Source organism: Dermacentor albipictus, chromosome 7 (genome assembly GCF_038994185.2).
Source record: "Dermacentor albipictus isolate Rhodes 1998 colony chromosome 7, USDA_Dalb.pri_finalv2, whole genome shotgun sequence".
Lineage (NCBI taxonomy): Eukaryota > Metazoa > Arthropoda > Arachnida > Ixodida > Ixodidae > Dermacentor > Dermacentor albipictus.
In genome coordinates, this window is record NC_091827.1 from 25,971,033 (window position 1) to 25,983,402 (window position 12,370).

General features: G+C 42.7%; 1 protein-coding gene across 3 annotated transcripts in view; it reads right to left on the minus strand.

The window, feature by feature from the left end:
* LOC139047758 (spectrin beta chain, non-erythrocytic 1-like) overlaps nt 1-12,370 on the minus strand; it is a 242,785-nt gene that overhangs the window by 90,244 nt on the left and 140,171 nt on the right. For all 3 annotated transcript variants that reach the window (XM_070521780.1, XM_070521782.1, XM_070521781.1), the window contains exons 3-12: nt 10,524-10,691; nt 10,109-10,225; nt 9,777-9,853; nt 8,827-9,023; nt 7,900-8,012; nt 7,170-7,357; nt 4,872-5,229; nt 3,654-3,736; nt 1,505-1,643; nt 599-807 (exon numbers count right to left, since the gene is read on the minus strand). In XM_070521780.1, the coding sequence (XP_070377881.1) occupies nt 599-807; nt 1,505-1,643; nt 3,654-3,736; nt 4,872-5,229; nt 7,170-7,357; nt 7,900-8,012; nt 8,827-9,023; nt 9,777-9,853; nt 10,109-10,225; nt 10,524-10,691 (1,649 nt within the window). The remainder of the gene's footprint in view (nt 1-598; nt 808-1,504; nt 1,644-3,653; nt 3,737-4,871; nt 5,230-7,169; nt 7,358-7,899; nt 8,013-8,826; nt 9,024-9,776; nt 9,854-10,108; nt 10,226-10,523; nt 10,692-12,370) is intronic.

The window sequence follows — 12,370 nt, forward strand, 5'->3', positions numbered from 1 at the left end:
AAGCCCGTCAGAGAAGCCCAAGCATTACTTAGGGCTAACTTCACCTTGGGCATACCACAAACAAACGCCGCCACTAATCAACTGCAGAATGCTGGGCATAAGAAAGGCTAGGAGGCTATGCCATCAATGAGACCTGCATTCAAATGACAACAGAAGCTTCAATCCAAATGACGATAACAAATGGATAAGAAGGGCTCCTTGGTTGTTTCCTACAGTAAACTGTCTACCTATGCCGACCAACAGTTCGAACACACTCAATTATTCAGGCAACCTCACGGCGCTGTCAGTCAGCCCATCGGCATAATGTATAAGGACGACCAATATTTCAGACGCCTTACAGTTCACCGTTCAACATTTCAGACTCCGCCTGCACGACCGTATACTAATCATCTACTGAGATCAGCAGCTAACTACAAGTCTTTGTTTTGATGCATTTCCAGCACCTCCTCATAACCTAAAGCAGTGAACGACACTACTGACTGTGCCCAAGCCGAGGGACAAACCAAGCCACTAAGTTGTCAAGGCTGCATTTGTGTGTTTGTTGTGCGTGTCCCGAGCATCCCGTATTTTACGGAGTCCCGGCCTTACGGACACTTACGTGGCATAGTCGGCGTTTAGGTCATCAAGCTTTCGCTGCAGCACGGGCCCTTCCTTGTGTCCCTGCTTTAGTAGAGGCGTGGACTGCTGGGTGAGTCGGCGGATGGCCTCCCCTTGGGACGCCAGGTTCAGCTCGTCCAGGGCATGCTTCTGGAGCAGGTCCTCCACCGCCAGAAGGTGGCAGCCGTACTCGTCGGACAGGAAGCTCCCCTGTCGCACAAGATTGGTCGATTCACGAGGTTTAATTTTGCAAGGGGACAACGAGCATGCAGCTGTGAGAGGTGCCGTTAGTGTGAGGGCTCTGGATTAACTCGGGACAAAGTCTTGCGGGCAGCATGTGCACCCATTTCCCCTAGCGTATCGCAATGGCATGCGACAGCACACCGTGAACCGCAACAGCGGGGAGGCATGGGAAAGGTGCGCTTTGCCCCGTTCTCCCCGTTTTCCCGTCATCTATGCAACATTTTAACGCATCATTCCACAAGTCTCGTGAGAAAGAAAAAAGCTATCTGTCCCTCTATAAAGAGGATGGCTCTCTCATGAAAGGAAAGGTATAAATATACGGAAAGACACACTCTCCCCGGCTGCAACCAACGTATGAACTGGATTACCTGACCCTTCTGCAAGCGAGATGTGAAGAGATGAGACTTTTCACTGCAACTCTTTATGGTGTGGATGCCTCTTCTTCAAGTGTTTAGTGCTTACGTTATCACTTTTAGCACATAAAATTTGAGTGTATGCTGTCATTTTTCCTTACGCGCCTAAGCCCGCTGTAACTGCGCATCCCCGACCCTGCGCTATGGGTCGGGGATGCGGGCATCAAGTTCCAGGTCGAATGAAGGTAACAGGAACGCAAAAGGGCTCGCTACAACAATGCACCGCCACCTAGTGGAAGGGTTATGCCTACCTCAACCTCCTTGATCTCGCTGTGAAGAGTGTCCGCCTCTCGAAGCATGCTCATGAGCATGCTGACGTTGTTCAGCGTCACACGGTGCTTGTTGAGAAGGTCCAACAGCAACTGCCATCGTCCCATGATTTCTTTCTCCCTGACGAAAAATAATATAAAAGCATGCATTACTTGCAGTTGCACAGCAATTGCAAAAGCGACGATTAAGCTCTTACATTGTAATGCTGTATGCAGGCACAGATATTGAAAAAATTATTTGTAACTACATCGGAGAATGCAGCACAGAACTTCCTGCAAATAAACTTTGGCTTGAAAAAACATTAAGACTGTTCCCGTCCTCCAGCTCTACATTTATACACTTGTTTGCCGGGTTTCACTACTATCTCCAATAATTGCATCAAAGGCAGCCTCATTCAATCATGTTGGTAGCAAAGTAACTTCACCTCTTTGCACAGTTATTACACCATAATTCCAGAAGGCTTCAGGTCAATGTACAATATCGTACTCTGATCCACAGAACTTGCACAACAGAGCTCATCGCAGAAAGAGTGATTCATTTTATTGTTCGAGGGCCACACCCAAGCTGTGAGGGAAACCGTACTGGAAAGCTCTGAAGGAATTGCAAACACACAGGGCTTGTAGCAGTTCTTTTAAATGAAATTATGAATGACAGGTTGTGAAGGACTTCTGAGGCTCCTACAAAGTATTTTCAAAAAACAATAGCAGCATTACATTCGACAGCTTGAAAACAAAATCCTGTCTTCAATGACAAGCAAGCTCTTTTTAACCCTTTTCCTCCAGAGACAATTCTAAAAAAAAATTTTCCAAAATGCAAATCTTTTTTTAAATGCTTGATAGAATTGGCACATTAAATAAATGGCAGAAATACACTTATAACAATGTAATTTAATGAAGACGATACATAAAAAAGTTCAATGCCAAAGAAAGTTGCCTTCAATGCACTGCTTGAAGTTTTTTTCTTTCCAGCAGCAACAATAAAATAATAAATGTGAATTTCCCAAACACAACTTTCATATTCTTTGAGAGTGAGTAAAGCCACATTCAGGCTGGGCGCAGCAGTAAATCGAAAACATGGAAGCAAAAGTGGCAGATCATTTACCTAAACTTGCATCCTATGTCTGCCTAATGAGATATCTTCTTCGTCGGAGGATTGAGAGCTCAAATCAAGAAATTTCGCAATAGCACTGTCCTTTTATTTCAGACTCCAAAGAATTCTCACAGCTGACTTTCTGCAGTTTCTTTGCGGAATGCTCCAACCACCATGTGTGTCACCCGACGACGACGACATTTTTCTTGTTGCCAATTTAAACATTCTTGTGGCAAAATTTCACATTTTTTTAAATTTCATTTGTGACCGAGAAACAGAACTAGATGCATGGACACCCTTAGATTGTCTTTACTAAGACAAATTGGTATTTAAGTGCGGAATGGACCAGCTCGACCAAGTTGGCCAGTGTGCAAAACGTGTGGACGTGTTTAGCTCCTCTATGGGAGGTAAAGGGTTAACTGCATGTCAATGAAAGAAAAAGGTACACATGAAAGATTTCATGAGCAAGGGATCTGGTCCAGACATTGTCAAATTCCACCGTGTTGTCGAATTCTGCAGTGCCAGTATTTCGAGCCAATGAGAGAGGCCATAGCAGCCCACTGGGCCAACCGGAGCTGACAAGATGGCAAATTGCACAATATATATTCCAGAATTTCACAATTTCACATCGTACCACCATTCATAACTGCAAAGCTGATAGCCAGGATGCATTGGCTTGACCTTTGGATAGCACTAATCTTGCTAACTGCCATGTTCCAACAAAACTTGGTAAGCACAGCCACAGAGAAAAGTAAAACAACTTTTAAGCACTTCTTGAAATTTAAAGCTTGTAGAGGCCTCGAAAATAGCACTTTAGTATTTAAGCATTAACTTCTCAAAGCTTTTCAAAACTTTTCAAAACTAAAAAGAAAAGAAAGACGTGCAATGTACAATGAGACCTGGCAATAAAGGCATCCCTGCAATGTACCTCCACCTGGAAGCTATTGCTGCGCTATGAAACTGAAGACAACTCAGCAGCGAAATACAATGCCCACCAAGATGCTGCGACGGATTGATCCATATATGAGAGCGCTGACTTACTTGACTCGAATCCTTGCTTTCGCATGGTAATTCTCTGCTTCCAGCTGGTCAGCCATTTTTGTCAGGTTCTGAAACCTTTCCTCCTGTAAAATGAAAGAGCAAAGAAGAGCATTTATATATATTTGATCAATTCTAAAATCAAAATCAAGAGACATTTCCAGCTAGTCTGTACTCATTAAAAATGTGCTGAAAGCTTCTGTACCCATATAAATATGTGTGCCATGATTTCCTTTAATAAAAATGACTGCGCACTAACAAGCTTCACTGTCGTTAATGGGTCATCACACAGGTGCATGAAAAAGATCACGTAAAAGATATGTGCTGTGTTTTCCTGACAAAGGAATGCGATGTACATGACGCTCAGGCATGCAGGCGAGCTCAGAAATGTAACAAAACATGCCACTCACTGCGACAGTCATGAAACGAGAAGTGAAAGCACAGAAAAGTAAAATTCTGGCTCAACTTGATTCCTTTAATAGCCTTTTAGTATGTTGTAGTGTCTACATAGTAGCTGATGTACAAGCTTAAAAAGTAATAGCCTTTGAGTTTAAAGTTCGAAATCTCGTTTACACCTAACAAGGTCAACCCCACTGATGTGACGTGGCATAAATCTGCTTCGATTGCTCCTGATTGCTCCCCCACAGCATTTAAATCACTAGACTCCTCAAAGCTTCTCACGCCACAGCATGTGTGCCTCAAAAGGTTATAACAGTTTGCATTCGACATCGGATACACCCTTGCAATTCGGTTGCACAAAAGCATGTGTCCTCTGCAATGGCAGTGCCTTTATGTCAATGCTTAAAGTCCTAACACCGACCACCCTGAAAACAGGCAAGCAAACCAGAGAAAGCCATTGGCTCAAAGACATTTTACCCAAGTTACCTGCCACTATGCATTCATCTGCACAATGACCATCCTTTGAAGTGTGATTATGAGGTAGTAGGCTACAGTGTCGACCGGAGCAGCATCACAAGCATCGAGGAATGAAGCGAAACTTGATCAATGATGCCGAATCTCGAATAGATGTGTGCATAGCATGCAGCCAATATTTGCATTCTTTTTTACACCATTCGTGACGTGGGCAGTTTTAGCGGGCAGTCGTATGAGAGACTCGTGCAACAGCCGCACCATGCCAAGATTTCGAGAAAAAAGAAAAAGAAACTGCGAGTCCTACACGAGTAAAGTCGGCAATCCTCACACCCAAGACGTCGCACTCACCCTGGCCAGGATGTCGGCGCTGATGGCTTCGTGCTTCTTGACGGTCGCCTCAACCTGAGAGAGGTTGCTTCCGTAGCGCGGATCGGAGAGCACCTGCACCATTTCGCGGAGGTACCCCTCGCGCACGGCGCTCTTGCGGTCGAAGCGGCACGCCAGATTCTCCAGCTTCTTCTGCCTCAGCAGCTCCTCGCGCAGCGCCACCTCCCGGGCGTGCTCGGCCTCCTCGAGCTGCTCCCACGCCCGCTGGATGTCGTGGGCCATCTTGCCCTCGGGCGGCACGTACAGGGGACGGCCCAGAGCCTTCTGCTTCGTCTGGATGTCGAACAGCAGGGCCTCGATGTCGCTTCGCTCTTTGTACCTGGAAGACCGAGCAAGTCGCGCGTTGTCACCCTTGGTAATGAACCTCCGATCCGAATCATACGGTGTGTGTGGGTCAAAAAATGAATTATTTTCACGGTGTTTGCAGGAGAACTACATACAAAGCACAACATGGGTCAAGCTAATATGATAATTTGAGACCTAAGAAAACAAACATCTCACATTTGTTATTAGATCACCAATAAGTGGTGAGCCAAGATCTTTGACCACTGGTAGGTTAAGATAAAAAATGTTCCTCACCTGTTATTAGATCACTAATAAGTGGTGATCTAAGCACTTAAGGCCCGTTTATAGTCCAACGTTATCGGCGCGCGGGCGAGCGTCGCTCGCGGTCAGTCACGCTACGTCGGTTGCGCTGCGCCAGCCGAGATGCCATCCCCTCTATACTTCAACGCGCGCGCCGTAGGCTGCTATCTTCGGAGCATGCGCAGAAGGTTCGCCAAGTCGCGCGCCGTCCGCAAAAGCCGTCTGCGGAGTTGTGTTGGCGCCTTTTTCTTCGCGCGCAATGCATTGTGGGTCGACGCAGTCGGCGGCGCCGGCGTGCGAATGGAGCAGGAGCCAAATCTGCGCTGGGCCCGTCGGGGCGCGCTGGCAGCCGCCGGTTACGTCGGCGCTGCAGTGCGTCGGACTATAGAAGGAGTTGTTTTCGCCAACGCAATGTAGCATGCGCGAGCGCGCGCGCGCTTTACGTCGGACTGTAAACGGCCCTTTAGATTACTGGTAGGATAAAATAGCAAATGTGCCAAAGGTGTTATTTAAAAATGTAGGTCTTGGATCATAATTACTCCTACACTGTTAGTGTGACTCCTAAAACAATATGTAGGACTCCTCCCTGCAACACACCATGTGGCATTGAGTGTAGAAATAAATTAACTAAACGGACGAGTCGCATTGCAATTTCGTGGTCACATGTTTTAACATGTGACAGCTTCAGAGTACAACTATCAGCTTTCCTGCAGAGCCTTTCCTAACAAGCTTTCTTTTTTTTCCCCCGCAGCATGGACGTATTCTTAAACTTGATGGCATGACATGTGTCGGTTCCAACTTTTAAAGCTGCTGCTTTGCTTTGCTTTGCAAGTTTAAATGCTTCACTTCCATGCATACTTGTAATTCTCTTATTCTTCAGCAAGCTCTCAATGCCTCAAAAGTACTTTTCGTGCTGGACCCACAATTACCCTCCATTTATAGTGCTCTGAAGTTCCTGCAATGACCTGTCTCATATCATTAAAAAATAGGTGATTTGGCAAAAAATTAACATTTTTGCTGTTCTGGCTTTAGAACCATGGTAAACATCAGGATTTGAGCGATTACAGCCAATATGATTATTATTTATAGAAAATTTTACTGTCTTTTCAGTAATTGACTTTATGGCAACATGTGGTAGTTGCTGAATTGATGCCAGCCAGTACTCAAAGCATAACATCTTGCAACAAGCTCAGCACTTTGCACCAATTTCGGGAAATAAGCACTCCAGATTTGCAGCAACATGCATTGCTGTTCCACTTGATATGTCTACACAGTTGCAGTCAATATGTCTCCATGCTGTGAAAAAGAATGCAGCACGAGAAACAGTTACCTGGCATATTTCAAGGGTGAATGTTTCGAAACTTGTGCCAGGCACCAGGTTTCTATCATGCTTTTATATTACTGGCTTCCTTCTGCAATTTCAGTATACCCCTTAATGTCATTAATTAAAAAGGTAAATTTGTGAAATTTGCTCAATCATTAGCTATATCGACAATTATCACGTGAATATTCATGTCTGCCAGTGCTGCTACAGAGTTTGGTCAGCAAAAATGTTAAATTTTGTCTCGAATGCCTTATTTTTGACAATTTGAGACCGCAGTCGTAAAATATCGATGTTGTGAAACTTTAATAGTATCCAGTTAAATGCGTAACGCACACTCAACGTGCACTCACTTGGGGGGCTTCTCAACAGTGCGATACTCCTTGAACTTCAGCAGCTCCCCCTGGATTCCCTCCAGGGAGTTTGGGAAGCAATGGTCCTGCAGCTCAGCCGTCTTGGCTTGGATCCACTCCAGGAGCTTGGACGTTAGCCGCTCGTACATGTACTTCTGCCGGTCGGCGTCCATCATTTGGGCCACAATCTGCACAAGTGAGAAAGAAAAAAATTCAGCCCGTTGAGCCCATACCGTCTTCACCAAGGTGTAATCCCGTTCATATACAGGTGGCTTGCAGTGGGATAAAATATTTACGCGCTTCAGATTGGCAAAAGTGTCACATTGCATGACGCCATTATTAAACAGACTAAAATTCTCTTCTGTGTGCCAATTATGATGACCTGAAGCAGAGTTCTATGACAATGTGCGCTGATATCGTCATTATCAAGGAAGCCTAAGATACAGAACAAAACGCAACAGGTAGGACTATCATCCTTATACGCTGCTTTGGGTTCATTCGGCAATGCGACAAGTAACCAAAAACCATATACAGACATCCCTACACTTACTGAAAGGAACAAGGCTTTTTAGCCATGTCTCATATTGATTAAAGCATTTTATGTTAGGGACAATAGCTAGAAAGAACATTACAATTATTGAAATAGCAAGTATCAAGTTTGCTAGGTGTTTGGCTTATCAAAGGTAATTAAAAACTCAAACAAATTTGCGTAGAAATGAATGTCACTTACATTGGCAATACGTCTGCCCTGTTTCATCTCATTTTTCATGCGGGCAAACGTGTGGTAGTAGGACGCAACATATGTCATGACCGATTTCTCGTCAGGCTTGTTTGTGTCAATATCTGGAGGCAAGCAAACAGGCAAATTAACAACAACAACAACAAAAAACATGGTTCTCGCAGTCAAATTTCTTGGGACAAAAATATTATTTTTAAAGAATGTTGCAGAATTCATCTCTGATGACTACCTGTGAGAATGCAATAGCATTTCACCATTATATGATGCATCATGACAGGATTCATAAACTTGTATGTGTTTAATGTGACTGCAGTACACCTGCAACATTTGGTGAAATTCTGGCATTCTGCAGATAACTCAATGCCCACGACAGCAAGTAGGAGAAGGTGTATGCTAAATTATGATACATCACTCCCCAATTTTCAAATTTTATGCACCTCTTGTGAATAGTACATCATCAATTACACCTCCAGTCATTGTGGCAGGTATTAATTTTGATCTAGATTTACATCACGAAAGAAGGGATTTCATATTTTGTGATCCCACCCTTAACGTGACCCGTTAGGATCATTCTGTGAATTGGGAAAGTAGTGTTATTACACTTTCTTTTCTTCCAGACAGTACGATGCAGTTACTGTATCACAGTCGTGGGGTTGTTCCCTCGAACCCTACTAATAATGAGAATTTATTATCTTTCCTATTTTAGATTGCTACATCTTCAAAACCAGATAGCTAGGCAGATTCAGGAAAGTTGGAGGGGGTATGCAAAAAAGAAAGAAATAAAAGCTATTGCATTTAAAAATAGTCGTGTCTGTTGATGGCCTGCACCGGCAACGAAAGTCTCAAGAACAAATAAAAATAGCCACCCTTATGAAAACAACATTTCTGCTAAAGATTTCAATTTGTGTAGATAATTACCTTCTGCATCAAGAAGCCTAGGAATTCCCAGCTCCCTCTGAGCCACGTTGAAGGCATTGTTGAGGTTGTCGATGTGGTTAACTGGCTCCAGGGCACCGTAGTCGATTAGATCGGGTCGGTGCGAATGAATCAACGCGTTGAAACCCATACCACTCCGCCAGCTGGAGCTGAAGTCTTGTATGTTGACAGCAGGATATCTAAACACGGATAAAATGCTTTTAAGTGTAAGCAAAAGCTGTCTGGCAAATTAACTATAACAAAATTAGTGCATCAAGATGCGTAATATATTTTTTCATAATTAAAAAAGATGTGTGCATGATATGCAGACACAAGAACAGAGCAACAGAAATGACTTTCTGTCAGCTGAGGTGCCATAATACAGCGCAAGAGAATACAGACAATTATACCTGCACACACTCTAGCGAAAGCAGTGTCGATCTGCCACGATTCAAGGACACATCATTTCTGTCTCACAGGAAGGTTGCAAATCATGTGTAACAACTCATCCTCAAGGAAGGTAACTGAAGTTTCACCTATATACATGGCATCAAAATTATTTACTACTACTACTACTACTACTACTACTACTACTACTACTACTACTACTACTACTACTACTACTACTACTACTACTACTACTACTACCATTTATTATTATTATTATTATTATTATTATTATTATTATTATTATTATTATTATTATTATTATTCATGGGTACCAAGATTTGGCAACTTGAAGTATGAAAATTTATGGGTATTCGAGGAAAACTGCTTCGTACTCTATAATCCTTATTTGGGTCCGTCAAATGTTCCTGTTTGCAGGGTGTAAATCAATGGCAATGACACTCAAAATATTTGCAAGCATTGTCAATGCAATTTTTAAGATTGCCAGGTCACTGTGCACGTTCTTCTAAACAAGCACATGGCAAGGAGAAGACTCGGAAACATACCCCGATGTCTTTCTTTGGCACCACAGCAGCAAGGCATCCTTGGCTGATTTCTTTTCACTACTTTCGTTGTCTTCGTCCTGAGCACAAGCACACACACACAAATGGCGCTTAGCCAAACTTGACTTAAATACAAAACAAAACACATTACTGCGAGTCGGCCTAGTTGGAACAAATTCATCTTAAAACTTGTGCGCAACAAACAGGGACGAAGAATAGAAGAAACCCAAGGACGAGCGCTCATCCTTGTGTTTCTTCTATTCTTCGTCCCTGTTTGTTGCGCAAAATAAGTTTCAAAACGCATTCCCAGACTCTGAAAAGGCAGCGACACTCACCACGTCGATTTCGATGTCTTGGATTTGGAACCGCAAAATGATTGTCCATATAAGGCCAAGAATGAGTCGCGGGTTCCCATCCACAATGTCTTCGGCTCCTATACTTTCCAAACGAACCTGAGCAACAGTGACAACAGTGAGAAATCTCAATGCACAGGTGGCCAATTAAGAAGATTCATTAATCAACATTTCTTAATCATTAAGTTTATAGGCACATGCTGAAATTTAGAATACGAATCAACTAAATACAAAGTTGATTACAAAGAATAACAAGGTTTAGCATATCTCATGGTAGCAAGAATAATTGCATGGGAAGAAAAAGAAAAGAAAACACAAGGCGTTAAGGGGTTAAGCTACGTGCAAGCTAATCGGTATTAGATTGAGCATATTGAACGGGCGGCGACAAGCTTCGTACCTTGGTGTGCAAGAAGGCCAGGCTCTTGTTGACATTCTCGATCTTGTGGACACGCATCTTGCCATTGTTCGGCTTGCCCAGCTTCTCCCCTGAGATGATCTCGAGCAATTTGAGCAGCTTTTTGCCGTCTGCCAGGTCGACAAACAAGTCGTCCACCTCCATCCGGGCCTGAGAGAAGTCAAACAGAAAAAAGAAGCACTCTTAAAAACAGGGTAACAGTGAAATGTGAATAATTGTGGAATCGCCTCCCATCACACATTAAGCATTCTTCCTCGTTAGTTTTTTCCAAAAAAGGAGTCGCTATAATTTCTTATCAATACCTAATACTTTCAATTCTTATCATCTATTGTTTCTTTGTATTGCAAGGACTGTTTTTTTTTACTGTGTTATTTTTTAATATTTTGACTGCATTTTCCAAGCATAGTGATGTTGTGCTGCACAGTTACTGTTTATATAACTTCCTGGCAGGAGGTACCCATACAACCTTGTGCTCTGGGACCACCTTCATTTCAATCAATCAATCAATCAATCAATCAATCAATCAATCAATCAATGAAAAGAATGTTCATTATAAACAAAGGTGGTACATATTGGGTTGAATACTAATTGGAATTGGGCTGTAAATTTATCTATGTATTTTTCCACTCATTAAATAAAAACACCGATTGATTGATTGATTGATTGATTGATTGATTGATTGATTGATTGATTGATTGATTGATCGATCAATCATTCGTTCGATCAAATGGTCCCACGTTAAACTAATTTCAATATGTACAGAGCATCATGTAAAAAGAGGTACATATACGTTAGCTTTGCTTGAATGACAATTCAGAGCTATGGGTGTTCGCATGAACATAGAAGTTTCAGATAGCACTGTGTTCTGCTTATGTTTAATGTATTGTAGAGTGCATCGTTTGCACCAGTATGAGCACACACAAAAAAAATGTTTTTTTCATTTAAGACCATAGACGACATCCTGAGTACAGGAACTGCTTCGCTTTCAGTAATTAAAAGTGCGATGGAAACACGTGTCAACATAAAATACACTTGACTGTGGAGGCCTCCCTGGCAGGGTCAGTTAGCCTTGTTTCATCTTTTGAACATCTGTTAACACTTGAATGAGAAAGTACAACCAGCACATTTAAGAGTGCACCTTTTAAATCAATATTTGGAAAACTGTGGGGATTATATTTCACACCTGCCCACTTCCAAGGTCGCTACGATTTAGAGGAACGCACATTCCTGCATGGTATCGTGGCACCATGAAGTACGACTTTTCTTTGTGAGGACAAAATAAAAACAAATAAAAGTTTAGTTGCTATGCAAGCCATCTGAAGTTGTTGATTTCTCCTTCTGCTTCAGCACTTATGCTGCTTCTTTGATGTCCAATATTTAAAAAACAAAAAATTTTGTTCGAATGTAGAAAGCATACTTCTTTCTACATTCGAAGCAAAACGTGAGAGCTCAAAGGGCACAAAGAGAGAGGTATTGTCACATCACGTGAACTTGCATCAGAAGATTTTACGATACCTACACCAATCTGTTTGGTTCATGTAAGTGCATAGAATGCTGTCGACCTTTTGCACCAATTGCACGAAGACATCTTGTCATAATACTTGCCTAAAAGATAATGCAGGTTTTTTTCCATTTCAAAGAGTGAAAACTGACTCTTAAGTGCGGGCAAACATATTGCCACCATGGAAAGAGCCCCCCCCCCAAGAGCAGCCGAGGCAAGCTAGTGAACTTGAATGTCCTCTCATCTTTGCATGTTATCATTTGTCTTATCAGAGGTATCGCTGCAGTAAAGCTGTTGAGCAGATGGGAAGAAACACAGGTGCCCTAAA